Source organism: Lagenorhynchus albirostris, chromosome 20, assembly GCF_949774975.1.
Source record: "Lagenorhynchus albirostris chromosome 20, mLagAlb1.1, whole genome shotgun sequence".
Classification (NCBI taxonomy): Eukaryota; Metazoa; Chordata; class Mammalia; order Artiodactyla; family Delphinidae; genus Lagenorhynchus; species Lagenorhynchus albirostris.
Genome location: NC_083114.1, coordinates 42702852 through 42718089, shown reverse-complemented (window position 1 = coordinate 42718089; position 15238 = coordinate 42702852). Strand labels below are relative to the sequence as shown.

General features: G+C 56.9%; 1 protein-coding gene across 2 annotated transcripts; it reads left to right on the top strand.

Moving 5' to 3' along the window:
• The first annotated feature begins 5487 nt into the window (after positions 1 to 5487).
• Positions 5488 to 14939, top strand: GFAP (glial fibrillary acidic protein). Of its 2 annotated transcripts, XM_060134418.1 has the most exons (10): positions 5488 to 5959; positions 7965 to 8025; positions 8219 to 8314; positions 9268 to 9429; positions 10606 to 10731; positions 10934 to 11154; positions 11719 to 11762; positions 12125 to 12250; positions 13517 to 13602; positions 14233 to 14939. In XM_060134418.1, exons 1-10 carry the CDS (start codon positions 5511 to 5513, stop codon positions 14272 to 14274), a joined length of 1413 nt encoding a protein of 470 aa, XP_059990401.1. In that variant the 5' UTR covers positions 5488 to 5510; the 3' UTR covers positions 14275 to 14939. The 2 variants fall into 2 exon arrangements, with proteins under 2 accessions (XP_059990401.1, XP_059990400.1); XM_060134417.1 differs by lacking the exon at positions 12125 to 12250 and having other exon boundaries at positions 5489 to 5959.
• Positions 14940 to 15238: the final 299 nt, after the last annotated feature.

Below are 15238 nucleotides of genomic sequence, written 5' to 3'. Positions count from 1 at the left end.
TGGCTCCCCCGTCCACTGCCCTAGGTTCCCCCTCCCGGCTTCAGCCTGCCTCTTCCGCCTTGAGGGCCTACGCAGAGCCCCTCCCTCTACTTCAGGGAGTTTAGACGTCCTCTCTTCCCAGGCTCTATGCACCCACTCCAGGCCCCGAAGCTCAGGTCTGGGCTCCACCCCGGGGGCACAAATTCCTGCCCAGTTCAGAGAATCAGGCTCAGTGTCAGGAGCTGCAGACACAGAACAAGACATGGTCCCTTCACACAGAGTCAGGATGGAGTCCTTGTCACCTGAGAGTAAACCAAACCTCCGTCAGTGTTAGGATGTGTCAAGAGGAAGGGACTGGGCTTTTCCCACTGGGTCCTCCCACCGCCAGCCATCGGCTTGGCACCCACAGGGGACATCCTCACCCCATGGGGATCCTTCCTCCCTGGCAGCTGCTAACTCAGGCATCCTGCCTCCCAGACCCTTGCTCATCTGCCTCCAGTTTCCCCCAGAATGTCTCTTTGGCTCTTGGCTAGGTTTGGGGGATCCTGCTTCCCAGACAGAGTCTAGTTTCTGGCTATCTTCCCCTTCTCCACAGTTCTTTTGTGAATAGGGACCTAGAAAGTCTTGGGATGGAGTTTGTGGGTGGAGGAAGGGACCAGAGTCGTACCCAAGAGCCTGGAGACCATGGCTGTGTTTTCTAGCTCACCCCAGGGCTCCCCTGGGCTCACCCGCAGCCCTACCCCGGGCTCATCCTGCCCATTTGAAGGACCACTGGATTGGAAATAACAGGCCGCCGGTCAGCCCTCTCCTCCCTCCAGGGACACATCTGGTCCCCGCCTCTCACCCTCCCAAAGGGACACAGTCAGGCAGGGAGACAGAAGGGAGCAGGGAGCAGAGCAGACCAAGGAAAGCAATTAAAGAGCTGGTCTCAGGGTTAGAGGCCGGGGGCAGGCTTGAGCGGCCCCTGGCTGGGTGGGGAGGCAGGAGTAGAGCAAGGCCCCGAGCTTATTAACCCCAACACAGCAGCCTGGCCCCTGGGTCTGTGAAGGCGAATGAGCTGGTGCCTCCAGCGGCTGAGGGGCTGGGGAAGCGAAGGAGAAGGAGTCCAGGGGTTCAGCCAGGAGCCCTTCTGCAGCCAAGGAGTCGGGCGCTTCTAGCCGACAGAGCTGGATGGACACAGGCTCGGGATCAGAGAAGGAACCATCCCTGGCTGGAGGCAGCCATCCTCCAACCGTCCTCCAACAGAAAGGGGAGACCCCTGCGCTCAGGGAGCTCCCAGCTGACAGTGAACCATGGGTTCTCCCATTAGGTGGCTCCCATCCAAGGGGAAAGGGCAGCTCCTGTCCTGTGGGTGCCTGAGTCTGAAGGGGGAGACACACCATACCCTTAGGTGCATCCCAGTCTGATGGGAAAACATAGGTCTAGCATCGGGAGGACCCCATCTTCAGGGGGTCTTGTCCTTGGGAAGCCTCAGGCTAAAGTGCAGAAGAGACTCGCACCCATGGGAGATGTTGACACACCAAGGGGTTCTCAAGCCAATGGAGCTGTGGGTCTCAAGCCCACAAGGGCTGGGGAAGGGCAAGGATGGAGCGACAGAGCCCACTGTGGGAGTCAGGGAGGAGAGCAAGCAGGCTGGGAGACAGCCTGTACTCTGAGTCTCCTCCAGAACAGGGGGACATAACTCTCACATGTCCCCTGGGAGACCCAAAGCCACAAACAACTAGTGATCTGGGGGCAAAGTGTGCTGCCCCCTCCCCACATCCTGTCCACACTGCCAGGTAACTGCCCTTTGCAGGGGGGGCCTGCCCACATGCTGTCCCTGCCCCAACCCCAATGGAGTCAACAGGACATGGCCGCTCCCCTGGAAGACCCAGCTCCCAGCCCCCCGGGTCCACCCCATCACAGATGCGCTAACATGGAAACAGGTGAAGCACCTGGCAGGTGTTATTAAATGGAAGCTAGGATTTGTCGAGCACCTGCTGTGTCCGGCTTTTCACTGATTTTATCTCACAACTACCTTGGAAGTAAATATGTCTAGACCTCATTTTACAGATGGGGAAATGGAGACTCAGAGAAGGTTCCTGAGTCATCCAAGATCATACAGCTATTGAGTGGCCATGGCCTTGCTCTCTCCCCTAGACAGCACTGCCACAGCAGTCAGAGGCAGTTCTAGTGAGCCCTCAAAGTGATGCACATTTGGGTTTTAGAAAGCCTGCCTAGAGCTGTGAGACCAACTTTCTTCCAGCCTCCAGAGGGCTATGTCCACCCGGCCACTCGGACCTGGTCAGCTCAGCACTGCCATCTAGTGGCCAGTTTCCTTCCTCAGAGATGGGTCACTGAGTGGATGGACTGGTCAGAGATCCATGTTCTCTCCATTCCACTCACTTGTTGACCACCGTGCTGTGCCAGGCACCGGGAGAGTGGCAGGAGCACAAGCGGAGTCAGTGGGCAGCAGTCAAGGGACAAAAGGGCCCCTTGAATTAGAGGCTGGCAGGTTTGGAAAACACTGGGCACCTTGCGTGCAGGTTGAGGCCGGGTGACGTGTTGATCTATCCTGGGATCAACTTGGGCCTTGTAGGCAGGAGGGCATCCTGGCAAGTTCTGACGTAGAAGATGGGCACAGGGAGTGGGAGGTCATCTTGTCCCCAACTCGGCTTGCAGCAGGGCGCAGCTTGGCCGAAGGCCGTGTGGAAGGGTGTCCGGGCATCCTCTTCTTGGGACCCGCAGCGTTCTGCCGTCTAGTCCGGAAGTCAGTCTAGGAACTGGCCCGAGGCTTTGGATGATGAGGCCCTCGGATTGGGGAAGCAGGAGAGGAGGCGCCACAGAGAATGGGGCCTGAGTCAGGCTGGGAGGAGGCGGGTAGAGGTGGAGGCCGGGAGCTGTGTCTGCCTGAGGCAGATGTGCATCACGGTGTGACCTAGAACAGAGGGAGAGGGGACATAACTGTCCAACAACAGGGCTTGGTTACATTAATGCACGTAATGGAAAACCATGCAACTGTTAAAATGATGATGTAGATAAATATTTACTGATATGGAAAGATGTTCACAACATATTGTCTAGTAAAAAAAAGCAAGTTACAAAATAATTTGTACAGCATGAGCCTACTTTTAAAAACTGAATTTATATGTGTAGAAAAAAATCCGGTAATGTTTATATCTCCGGGTGGCAAAATTATAGCTAATTAAATTTTGTTTTGCTTATCTGTATTTGCTGATTTTTCTACAATGAAGGTATAATAAAAAATAATGAAGGTTTGACAAACAACCATGACTGAGTCTATCTATTTCTTTGCTTCACTGTGTGGACAACTTCAGATAGTTAAGGGCTGAGTGTGGAGCTGGGTCTGAAGGTTGGATGGGAGCTGAAGATGGAGGGAGAGGGCCTGGGTGGGTGACAGGGGCCCAGCGAGTGGCTGAAGGGGTTAAAGAGGGGGTCTCATCTGCTGCTGCTGAAACGAGCTGAGCCCCTGTCTCCCAGACACAATTACTGAGAGTCCCTGACAAGCCCTTCCTGCTCTATTACATCTTTTCCCTCCAGTTCCGCTTTGCGCTCATTTCAACTAGATTTCACTTGTACAAAGAGAGAAGGCCACACACTGTGACTTGCCCTGCAAGCTGGAAGGGCAGCCTCTCCAAGCCACGGAGAGGAGTTGGGGCAAGGGTTTGTCCCCAGTCTTGTTCTTCCTTTAATGTCACTCCCCGCCCCCATCCTTCCCCGGCCCCTCAACCCACAGCAGGATCAAGTGACTGGGTGCCCCCTCCTCAAGATTCAAGATTCCCCTCCCCATGATACTGCTCAGGCCCAGGGTCAGACTCTGCTAAAGAATTAGGGATTCTCACCTCCTCTCTCTGCTTGGGACTCACGGGGAAATCTTGGCAAGCAGCCTGTAACCTGCCCGAATGAAAAGCATCTCCCCTGGCGTGGACGAGGGGGCATTGCCCAGACAGGAGCTCAGGGGCTGCGCTGGCTCTGACAGCTGGGGAGGAGGCGAGTAGCCAGACCCTGTCTGCAGAGCTGGAGACCTGGCAGTGCTGGGCTACCCCCAGGGCTTCCCCTTGTGCCCACTGAATGACTCACCTTGGCACAAACACAATGGTCAGGGGTGGGCACAGAGCCTGCTCCCTGCTGCACCCCAGCCCCCATCAGATGCTTTCCGAGAAGCTCTTTGAGCAAGGGACTTGGGCTGCACCCCACCCAACAGGCTGGCATCTTGGGATAAAAACAGCACAGCCCCCTGCAAGGGCTGCCCTTGCCACGCGACACCCTCACCGGCAGTGGAGAACAAGGCTCCATTCAGCAAGTGCTCGGGAAAAGGCATCAGAGGCCCAGGCATGGGCAGTGGGCAGTGGGGCGGTGCGGGGGGTGGGCAGGAGAGGAAGGCTGCCCACTTCCCAGAAGTCCAGGGACACAGATGGGTGAAGGGCCTGGGCAGGGTACTGACCCCAGGGGACCAGATAGAAGGTGTGATTGGATCTGAAATCTCAAGGGGCAACAGGGCCCAGGCCCCAGGCTCCCAATTCAAACCCACTGGCTCCTAGGTTCCCAAACCCACCGATTCCCCAGAAGCCTTTCCCAGCTTCTCAGCTCGATGCGTGGGAACTTGAAGGAGATAAATCTCCAGTGTGAGAGTGAGGTGGCCAGGGAAACGGGGTGTTACAGGAACAAAGATGGGAGTTGGGACAGCCAGCTCATTCATAAGTGCTTTGTGGAGCTGTCAAGGCCTGCGCTCTGGGAGGGGGTGTGGGGAGGCTGGGCAAGGAAGGGGTGAGCCCGATGAGGCTGAGGCTGGGGCTTAAGGGTGACCCAGGGGGAGGGCCAGAGAGTACAGCGCCTGCCCCCACTTACCCTGTAAGGGGCTCCACGTTCCTTCCATCATTCCCCCACTGCTAGACAGAGGCCTCAATTGACTGACCCTCCAGACAAAGGGCGGGTTCTAATTCCGGCCCACAGCCCCGCACCTGCAGATGGGGAGAAAGCAGGAATGTAGAACACCTGTATTCAGAGGGGAGGACTCCAGGAATCTGTTGGGAATGAGGCTGGCAGGAAACTGTAACATAGGCTGTTCCTTGAAGATGTGGAACAGGTTTGTCTTCCACCAGATTTCCAGCATCTAACAGGCACTGAGTGTGCCTGAGAATGCTGAGTGAGGAAAGGCCTGGGTCATAGGATCTAAAAGTTAGAAGACAGGTCAGAGGTCATCTGGTCCAGCCCTTCCTTGACCCACCGTCCCAGTGAAAGGGTCTCCTTGTCCAGTGGTCAGGGCCCCAGACGCAGCATCGGCCCCGGGAACTGCCCACTAGCACCTCTGTCTGGAGCCAGGCTGGGGCTGGCATGCTCAGGAGGCCCTGTCTCTGGGCACAGTGACCTCGGTGGGCATGAGAGGCACTCTCCCCATGGCTGGGCTGCGGCCCAGCCCCACCCACTTAGGCTATGCCAGGGGGTGTTGCCAGGGGCAGCCTGGGCCGGGCCAGGCCAGGTCCTCCTCCATAAAGCCAGCACATCCCAGGAGCAGGCAGAGCCAGGACAGGATGGAGAGGAGACGGGTCACCTCAGTGGCTCGCCGCTCCTATGTCTCCTCCTCAGAGATGGGGGTGGGGGGCCGCCGCCTGGGTCCTGGCACCCGCCTGTCCCTGGCTCGAATGCCGCCTGCACTCCCGGCCCGGGTGGACTTCTCCTTGGCCGGGGCGCTCAACTCCAGCTTCAAGGAGACCCGGGCCAGTGAGCGGGCGGAGATGATGGAGCTCAATGACCGCTTCGCCAGCTACATCGAGAAGGTGCGCTTCCTGGAACAGCAGAACAAGGCGCTGGCTGCCGAGCTGAACCAGCTGCGGGCCAAGGAGCCCACCAAGCTTGCCGACGTCTACCAGGCGGAGCTGCGCGAGCTGCGGCTGCGGCTTGACCAACTTACCGCCAACAGCGCCCGGCTCGAGGTGGAGAGGGACAATCTGGCGCAGGACCTGGGCACCCTGAGGCAGAAGTGAGGAGGGGGCCGCAGAGGGGCGTCACGAACAGGGAGCACTGAGCCGCCCCCCACCCCCAGAGAGGGAGCACCTGCAGGCCTGCAGAGTCTCGGGCAGGGGCTCTGCCTCCCTGCTCCCCAGTTTCCCACCTCTGGGAGGAGAGGGTGGCCCTTGCTCCCCAAGATGAGGGTGGGCCTGGGAGGAAGCCCAGGATCTCAGGGATCGGATTCCCAAAGACCTTCAGGTACTCTCAGCGCCTCCCCGCTGGGGAAAGCTGTGTGGGACAGTCAGGGACCCCCAGCGGGGAGGGTCTCTGCGTCTCACTCACTGCAGGGCCTTGTTACTGCGGTCGGGGAGCGCACCTATTCTGAGCCTGGGTCTGTCTAGAGGGGGAACCGGAAGGGAAGATTGGTATGTACCAGGAGGACTGGGCTGGGGCTACAGGAAGAGAGGGAAAGGGCAGGCAGAATACCGGCTTCAGAATACAGGAGACTCTGCCTGTCACCAGCTTATGACCCTAGTCAAGACACTTCAACTTGCACAGCTGTAAAGCGGAGATCTTAATAAAACCCATTTCCAAAGGTCAGAGGAAACCCCAGGGGCATGGTCCTTGCTGGGCTGGCAGGGCATGCCTGTGTGACTTCAAGTGCCGGAGGCCGTGTGTGTATGTGTGTGTGGTGTGTGTGTGTGGTGTGTGTGTGTGTGGTGTGTGTGTGGTGTGTGTGGTGTGTGTGTGTGTGGTGTGTGTGGTGTGTGTGTGTGGTGTGTGTGTGTGGTGTGTGTGTTTGGTGTGTGTGTGGTGTGTGTGTGGTATATGTGTGTGTGTGGTGTGTGTGTGGTATATGTGTGTGTGTGGTGTGTGCGTGTGGTGTGTGTGTGGTGTGTGTGTGTGGTGTGTGTGTGTGGTGTGTGTGTGGTGTGTGTGGTATATGTGTGTGTGTGGTGTGTGTGTGGTGTGTGTGTGGTGTGTGTGTGTGGTATGTGTGTGTGGTGTGTGTGTGTGTGGTGTGTGTGTGTGTGGTATATGTGTGTGTGCGGTGTGTGTGCGGTGTGTGTGTGTGGTGTGTGTGTGGTGTGTGTGTGTGGTGTGTGGTGTGTGTGTGTGGTGTGTGTGTGGTGTGTGTGTGTGGTGTGTGGGGTGTGTGTGTGTGGTGTGTGTGTGGTGTGTGTGGTGTGTGTGGTGTGTGTGTGGTGTGTGTGTGGTGTGTGTGTGGTGTGTGTGTGTGGTGTGTGGTGTGTGTGCGGTGTGTGGTGTGTGTGTGGTGTGTGTGTGGTGTGTGTGGTGTGTGTGGTGTGTGTGTGGTGTGTGGTGTGTGTGTGGTGTGTGTGGTGTGTGTGGTGTGTGTGTGGCATGTGGTTTGTGTGTGGTGTGTGTGTGGTGTGTGTGTGTGGTGTGTGGGGTGTGTGTGTGGGGGGTGTGTGTGTGGTGTGTGGGGTGTGTGTGGGGTGTGTGTGGGGTGTGTGTGGTGTGTGGTGTGTGTGTGGTGTGTGTGTGGTGTGTGTGTGGTGTGTGTGGTGTGTGTGTGTGTGGTGTGTGTGTGGTGTGTGTGTGTGTGGTGTGTGTGGTGTGTGTGTGGTGTATGTGTGGTGTGTGGTGTGTGTGTGGTGTGTGTGTGGTGTGTATGTGGTGTGTGGTGTGTGTGGTGTGTATGTGGTGTGTGGTGTGTGTGGTGTGTGTGTGTGGTGTGTGGTGTGTGTGTGTGGTGTGTATGTGGTGTGTGTGGTGTGTGTGCGTGTGTGTGGTGTGTGTGCAGCAGTGAGTGTACATTGGTGGAAGTGCCTGTGTGAGCAGGAGCAGGTGCAGCAACCCTGATAAGGCACCTTGGTAATGAGTTAGAGCAAAGGCCCTTGTCTGCTCACCCACCTGGCCAAGTCCATCTGCCCCTCACTCCTCTTGCCACTCACATTGGTCCTGGGAGGGAGCGGGGGCGGTTCTCTGGCAGCCACCTCCAGGGAGGTTAGGGCAGGGGTCCAATAGTCCTCAGAAGAGCCCGGACCCAGGAATGTGTCCCCCTACCCCAGGCTCCAGGATGAAACCAACCTGAGGCTGGAGGCTGAGAACAACCTGGCTGCCTATCGACAGGTCAGGGTGGTAGAGGGGAGGGGCCGGGGGGGGGAAGTGTTGATGGCAGCCCACCCAAACACAGCCCCCAAGCCCAGCCCTCCAGAGCAGTGTGCTGCTCCCCCCAGCCACAAAAGGAGGGATCAGATAAGACTAGGGAGTGGGGAGGAGGAGTCTGGGGTCAGAGGGGCCCTTTGCTTCCTCCCTACTCCAGGAGGCAGATGAAGCCACCCTGGGCCGTCTGGATCTGGAGAGGAAGACTGAGTCTCTGGAGGAGGAAATCCGGTTCTGGAGGAAGATCCATGAGGAGGTAAGGCCAGGGCAGAGGGAGGAAAGGCCAACAGAGAGTGGAACTGAGGAAAAGAGACAGAGAGACAGAGACTGAGACAGAGATATTCAGACATAGAGAGGAGACAGACTGACAGAGAGAGAAAGAAAATGAGAGAGAAAAGACAGAGAGAGATACAGAGAGAGACTAAGGGAGATAGAGATAAAGACAGGGCCTTCCCTGGTGGTCCAGTGGTTAGGACTGTGTGCGTCCACTGCAGGGAGCACGGGGTCCACCCCTGGCTGGGGAATTCACATGCCTCGTGGTGTGGCCGGGGTACAAAATGATAGACAAGAGAGCATCTCCCGCCCCTGGTAAAATGCACACAGACACACACTCCACTTACTGAGAATTACAACGGGCCTCGTTGCCTCCTGTTTTTCTTCACTACAGCCGTGTGAGATAGGGACCGTTCCAGTGTTATCTCCTTTTCACAGAGGAGGACACTGAAGCCATGAGATGTTAAAGAACTTGCTAAGGTCACACAGTTAGTCTCTCTGACTCCATTCCCTCTGCCATCTGTCTCCATTTAAATGAGAGCCATACATAAAAACACACACACAAACAAACGAACAAACCCCCTGCCGCCGCTGAGCTCTGACTTCAGATAATGGATGCGGAATCCAGGGCCTCAGGGAACCTGGGAACCCACAGGCACACCCACACCACAAGGACTCAGTCACTCTCCCATGAGAACACAGGCACACTTTCAGCGCTCCTGCCTTCCAGGCCTGGGAGGAGGACACCATGAGACCCCCAAACTACCCCCGCCTCCCTTAGCCTGGGCCATGCCATTTCCTCCAACTAGGAATGCCCATCTCCCTTAGCCAACTTCTGTGTCCGAGGGACAGACAGAAGAGGGCATGATGCTGTGGGGAAACCCCAGGTGCAGCCTGGTCCCTGAGCCCTGGCATCCCTTCTCTCACCCTGGCCAGGAGGTGCGGGAGCTCCAGGAGCAGCTGGCTCAGCAGCAGGTCCACGTGGAGATGGATGTAGCCAAGCCCGACCTCACAGCAGCCCTGAGAGAGATCCGGACACAGTACGAGGCAGTGGCATCCAGCAACATACATGAGGCGGAGGAGTGGTACCGCTCCAAGGTAGCCCTGACTTTGGGCCAGCCTGCCTCCTCCAGGCAGCCCTCCTGGCTCCATACAAAAGAACTGGGGAAGGAGGGTGGAGGAAGCTGGGGGAGGATCCTCTCTGAGTGACTGACCTTCACCAGAGAAGTGAGGTGACTTGCCCGGGGCTACACAGGCACTATTATTTCCAATAAGTACTTATTAGTACTTATTGCTATTACTATTAGCCAACACTGTTGTATATTAGGCCCTGTGCTTTGCATGGATTATTTTACCATGAAGTAGGTACTGTTCTTTGATAGATGAGAGAACTAAAGTCTAGAGAGGTTAACCAACTTGCCCAACGTCACACAGCTCCTAAGCAGTAGAGCTGGATTTCTAACCCTAGCTATCTCACTTGGAAGCCTGCATTCTTGATGTGTCTGTATCCTGGGTTATTGAGCATCTACTACATCTCCAGCTCTGCCCAGGATACGGAGACATGTCTGACCAGGGAGATGTTATGTCACTCAATAATGAGGTCTACGGAGAACACAGCAGGGCAGAGTTTATATACAATGTGGGGACAGGAAGGATAGCATAGAAGGGAGGGCCCTGGGGCCAGGCAGGACTGGAAGCCTGTGAACATAAAGTAAAGAGGAAAGGGGCGTTCAGAGTGCAGGACAGAGCCTGAGTAGCGGCCGAAAAGCACAAAGAGGTAGGGGCCCAGAGATCCTGGGCTAGGGCGTGGAGCTGAGGAGTGTAAGTGGCAGAAGCCAGTGATGGTTCCGAGCAGGGCAAGACGTGATGGAGCCCTGAGGGCTTCACTGCAGCAGGGCTATTAGAATACAGAGCTCTGCTCACCAGAATCCCCTGTGTAAGGTGGAGAAGGACAGGGTTCGGTCACGCGGATGGAGCTGCCAGTGCTGGAGATTCTGGATTCCGCGGCAAACACTGTTCATTCCTGCATTCCCTGACCAGTCATTGTGCTAGGTGCTAGAGGCGTAGCAGTGTCTTCTGTGTCCCCGGTCCACGCGCCGCAGTCGCTGCGAATAATCCCACCCAGGGCCATTGGCTGGGGTGAGCTGAACAACAACCCTGGGGTCCCGCCCATCTCCCTGATCCTCCAGACATCTTCCTCCCCACGGGCCCGCACAGCTCCAGCCATAAGCGTCCCCAGCCCTCCCCTCAGCATAAAGCCCTCTCCCCATTTAGTTTGCGGACTTGACGGACGCCGCTGCCCGCAACGCGGAGCTGCTCCGCCAGGCCAAGCACGAGGCCAACGACTACCGGCGCCAGCTGCAGGCCTTAACCTGCGACCTGGAGTCCTTGCGCGGCACGGTGAGCGCGGGCAGGGCCAGAGGCGGGGCGGAAGGGGTCCGCGAGCGGAGGCTGGCGAACCTGAGGACGGGACCTGCCGCCCTAGGAGGTGCTGGAAAAGGGCCAGGGTCTGGGACCAGGGCTGGGGGCGGAGCTCTGAAGTTACTCGGGGCGGGGCGGGGCGGGGGCGGGGCCTCGAGAAACCAGCCGACTCCACCCACAGAATGAGTCCCTGGAGAGGCAGATGCGGGAGCAGGACGAGCGCCACGCGCGGGAGGCGGCGAGTTACCTGGAGGCGCTGGCCCGGCTGGAAGAGGAGGGGCAGAGCCTCAAGGACGAGATGGCCCGCCACCTGCAGGAGTACCAGGACCTGCTCAGCGTTAAACTGGCCCTGGACATCGAGATCGCCACCTACAGGAAGCTGCTGGAGGGCGAAGAGAACCGGTGAGGCCTGCCTAGCAGCCCTCCCTGCTGGCCCCTCCCTGGAGTTGCTTTGCTCCCTTCAGGGACTGTCTCATTCAGTCTTGCGTCCAGCTCCCTCCTATCCCAGTGCCCAGCACAGTGCTTGCCTGACACACAGTTGGTATTCAATGAATGTCTGATGAATGAGTGAACGGATTCAATTTAGCCCATGTTGATTAGGTCCCAGAGTAAGGACTCGGGTCACCTCCCAAACTGAGGCTCACTCCCCACCCTCCCAACAAAAATCGGACTTCTTTTCCCCTGACCAGTGTCTTCTGCCTCCTGGGAATTCTCTTCGCCACTCTTCCCTCCTCTCTGCCATCCTCCAGGCATCCACTCTCTTTTGAAAAGAGATGTTCCCCTCACAATATCCAGGCCCCTTGCCGGCTTTGGTAGCTCCAAGGAGTGTGTTTGCTGCTGGGGAAGCTAAAAGATGGGGTCAGCCTTTCCTGGCAAGGAAAAAAGCCTCAACGCTGTCATGAAATCCTGGCCTGGGGATATCCTCGGGCAGCCTGGTCACCCCTCTCTCTCTCTGCTGTCTTTCAGCATCACCATTCCTGTGCAGACCTTCTCCAACCTGCAGATCCGAGGTCAGTAGAACAGGATCTTGTGGGCAGAGTGTTGGATTCCTGCCCCCTCCCCCAGGCCTGTGGGTTGCTGTTCTGGCCTGGGGCCCAGGACCAGGGCAAACGGGCCTGGGGCTCTCCATGGGGACCTTCATGATTCACCGCAGAACTTCTAGCCAGAACACACCATCCCAGAGCATTCGAGGTGGGGCTTGCAGCCTGCTCTGCCCTTTATCCCACCCCACACCCCCATCCCCACCCCCCATTCCATTGCAGAACTGGGTGACGGTCTCAACCTCTGTCCTGTCTGCAGATCCCTGATTAAGCTCTGCCCATCCAAATGTTTGATGTTTGTGTGTTTTTTTTTTAACTGCTTATCACTACAGGGGGCAAAAGCACCAAAGAAGGGGAAGGTCACAAGGTCACAAGACACCTCAAAAGACTCACAATACAGGTTATACCAATACAGGCTCACCAGATTGTAAATGGAGCCCCCGCCGGCTCGGCTCTCGGTTAGCTGCCTGCCCTGCCTGCCTTCTAGACACGGTGCTCTTCCCAGCTTGATAGGGAGCGAGCCTCACCAAGCCCACTTTCCCCATCCTCTTGGGCTCCCTCCTCCCAGGTTTCCTTAAAGGGCCAAGCCTGTGTCATTTTCCCAGCAACCTCAGCACCCAGCCCAGGACCTGGCACAGGGTAAATGTAGGTTAAAGTAGCAGAGTTGGCCGGTGTTCAAGGGGATCAGTCCTCGGATGCACAGATGAGATACTCTGGGGCCTCTGAGCAAATGCCAGCCTCTGCCTCACCTCTTTCCCATCCCTGGAAGGGCCCCTAGGGTCTCGCTGTGCCCGGCGGCCAGGCTCTCTGCCTGATTCGTCTGTCCCTGAGGCGCCATTGCTCAGCTCAGTGATGATTCAACCTAGAGGGTTATTTCCCCCTGGACTGCTGCTCTTGGAGTGAATAAAGTTTTATGTCCCCTGCTCTTAATTTTAAATATTAGTGAGTGTGACATGTTATATTTTTCTCTCTGAGGAGGGGAAAAGAGAGTGTATGTGGCCCTCAAATGATTCTTAGCTAAGGAAAAATAAATTCTTCTTTCTTTTGGGCTAGAAATTTAGGAACACTAGCTATGCATGTCCCAGGGCTTAGTTCAGCATCAGAAGGGTTAACCAGGCAGACCAGGTAGAGGCAATACTGCCAAATGCCAGATAGAAAAGGGTCACTAGGGCCCAGAGAAGCGGCAGAGAGAAGTAGGAAAGAGAAAGGGGGACAGGAAAGGGACCCACGTGTATTGAGCACTAATGTGTGCCCGTTGTTTAACAAACATTATTTCAGTTAACTGACTCCTCACTCCCACGTAGAAAAGTAGACAACAGCATCCCCATTTTGCAGATGAGGACACTGAGGCTGGAAGAGGTAAATTAACTTGCCCACAGTCATGTGGCTGAGCTGGGACTCAAGTTCTGGCCTGCCTGACTTCAAAACCCACGTGCTCCTTCCTTGGTACGGCGCTGGGTCGTCAGGAAGCCAGGGGCCAGGTGAGGGCTTGCAGAGGGGCTGAAATGCAGCCAGGCCAGGAGAGTAAGCAGGGCAGCAAGGACTTGCCCAGCACCATGGGGACTTAGGAGGTTGCCAGCCCCTTTGGAAGAGCCTATGCCCTCTCTGCCTGATTGGCTAGGCTTTTGTACTCATGATTGGGGCTTTCATGGTGAAACCGAGGGTGGGAGAGGATGTCTAGTGCCCTGAAAGCCCATGGAGGCCTCCTCTCCTCATGCCTGCAGAAACCAGCCTGGACACCAATTCCGTGACAGAAGGCCACCTCAAGAGGAACATCGTGGTGAAGACCGTGGAGATGCGGGACGGAGAGGTGAGGAGGGTGGATCCCAGATTCTGGCCCCAGCAGACTCTGGAAGAAAGCCTGACTGGCACATAGAAGGTTGTTGATGATTCACAAAGCGCTCCTCTGGGAGGCTCTGCAAGAGGGGAAGGAACCCGGATGTAATTCATTTCCCCAGCCCCTCCACTGGCAGTTCTAAGGGGAGCCTGGGTGCCTAGACCACTGGATGGGGTCCTGACTCCAGCTTTCTCCCTGTCTCACCCTCAGACTCAGGTGCCCCCATGCCAGGCCTGGGGGAGAGAGAAAGAAAATTAAAGTTAGTAGCTTTCACTCCCAACTTTCAACTTGCAGCTTGGTGAAAGGAACCTGGCAGAAGAATGGGATGGGGGGATTGGTCATAACCCCCTCCCCATCACACCAGCAACAGTACCAGCTAATCTTACAAGATCAGCTCACCATGTGCCAGGCACGGTGCTAGTTGTTTGCCCGTGTTACCTCATCTCCCCCTCTGACTGCTGCATGGGGGTGTTCTGGCTACTATCATAGAAAAGATGACCCAGGAAGGCGGGGGACTTGTCTAGGTCCATAGCCTAGCTGTGGTGGACCTAGAGTCTGTGTGAGCTCCTAACCTAACCGTGGCACCTTCTCTGTCCCCTGCAGGTCATTAAGGAGTCCAAGCAGGAGCACAAGGATGTGATGTGAGGCAGGACCCACCTGGTGGTCCCTGCCCCACAGTATGAGGGGCCTGCAGCAGGAGTTGGGGTAGTTGCCTCTCCTCTGCTAGTTAATTTCCCCAGACTTGAGTTCCCACCCACCCCAGCTGCTCCTTTTCCCCCTCAGTCTCTATGTCAGCTTGCTGCCCTAGGCTCCATCAGCATTAAGCCTATCAGACAGCACCCACCCAGCACCCAGCAACTCTAACAGGGCACTCACTCCAAAGGGGCAGCCTGGAGGGGCATGGCTAGCAGCTTGGGTTAGAATTGGGAGGGAGGAGAGAAGTTGGGGAGGGCAGGGAGACCTAATAAATCACCCTCCGTATCCCGAATCCCTGTTGTCATGGCAACTGTTGCCAGAGCCGGAGGTGTCTGGGGGTATCTGGGAATGGGGCCTTTGAATTTCCTCAGGCTGGTGGAGGAAATCCGAGACTCTGAGACAGGCAGGGGAATCCCCACAGGCAAGGAGGCCTTGGCCAGGGGCTTATTCTTCTAGACTGACTCTGACCAGTCTGAGGATGGGTGGGGCTATCCTGCCACCTGGAGTAGTCGCCGGACAGAATTCCTGGGCTGCCCAGATTGCAGAGGGGCCTCCTGAGTGATGGTTCAAGTGGTTCAGCCCCACTGAGCTGCCACGTGGGCATGCCGTGGGCATTTGGGGGAACTACAGTGTAAGTGGTGAGGGAAGGGGTGCTGGGAGGGAGTAGAAGGGGGCCTGGCCCCGAGCTGTGGGCACAGAGAGGTCAAGCCCAGGAGGACTCCCCCCACCCCATACAGGCTGGAGGGGGGGGCAGGTAGAGATGGTAGAGGAGGCGGTTGGGATGAGGCCAGACATCAGAGTGGGGGGCTGGGAGTGAGCAGTTACACTTGGCCTCTGGGTCGTGGGAATCAGGAAAGTGACTCATCCTCTTGAAGATGGTGAAACAGGAAAGAAAGAGGCTGCTGGTCCTGGG

Bases quoted from the DNA above. Each gene is read 5' to 3' on its own strand.
- GFAP (XM_060134418.1), top strand. From the start codon at position 5,511: ATGGAGAGGAGACGGGTCACCTCAGTGGCTCGCCGCTCCTATGTCTCC. The intron at 8,315-9,267 runs GTAAGGCCAGGG...CACCCTGGCCAG, and splicing joins GGAGGAAGATCCATGAGGAG to GAGGTGCGGGAGCTCCAGGA. The intron at 12,251-13,516 runs GTTAGCTGCCTG...TCATGCCTGCAG, and splicing joins CCCCGCCGGCTCGGCTCTCG to AAACCAGCCTGGACACCAAT.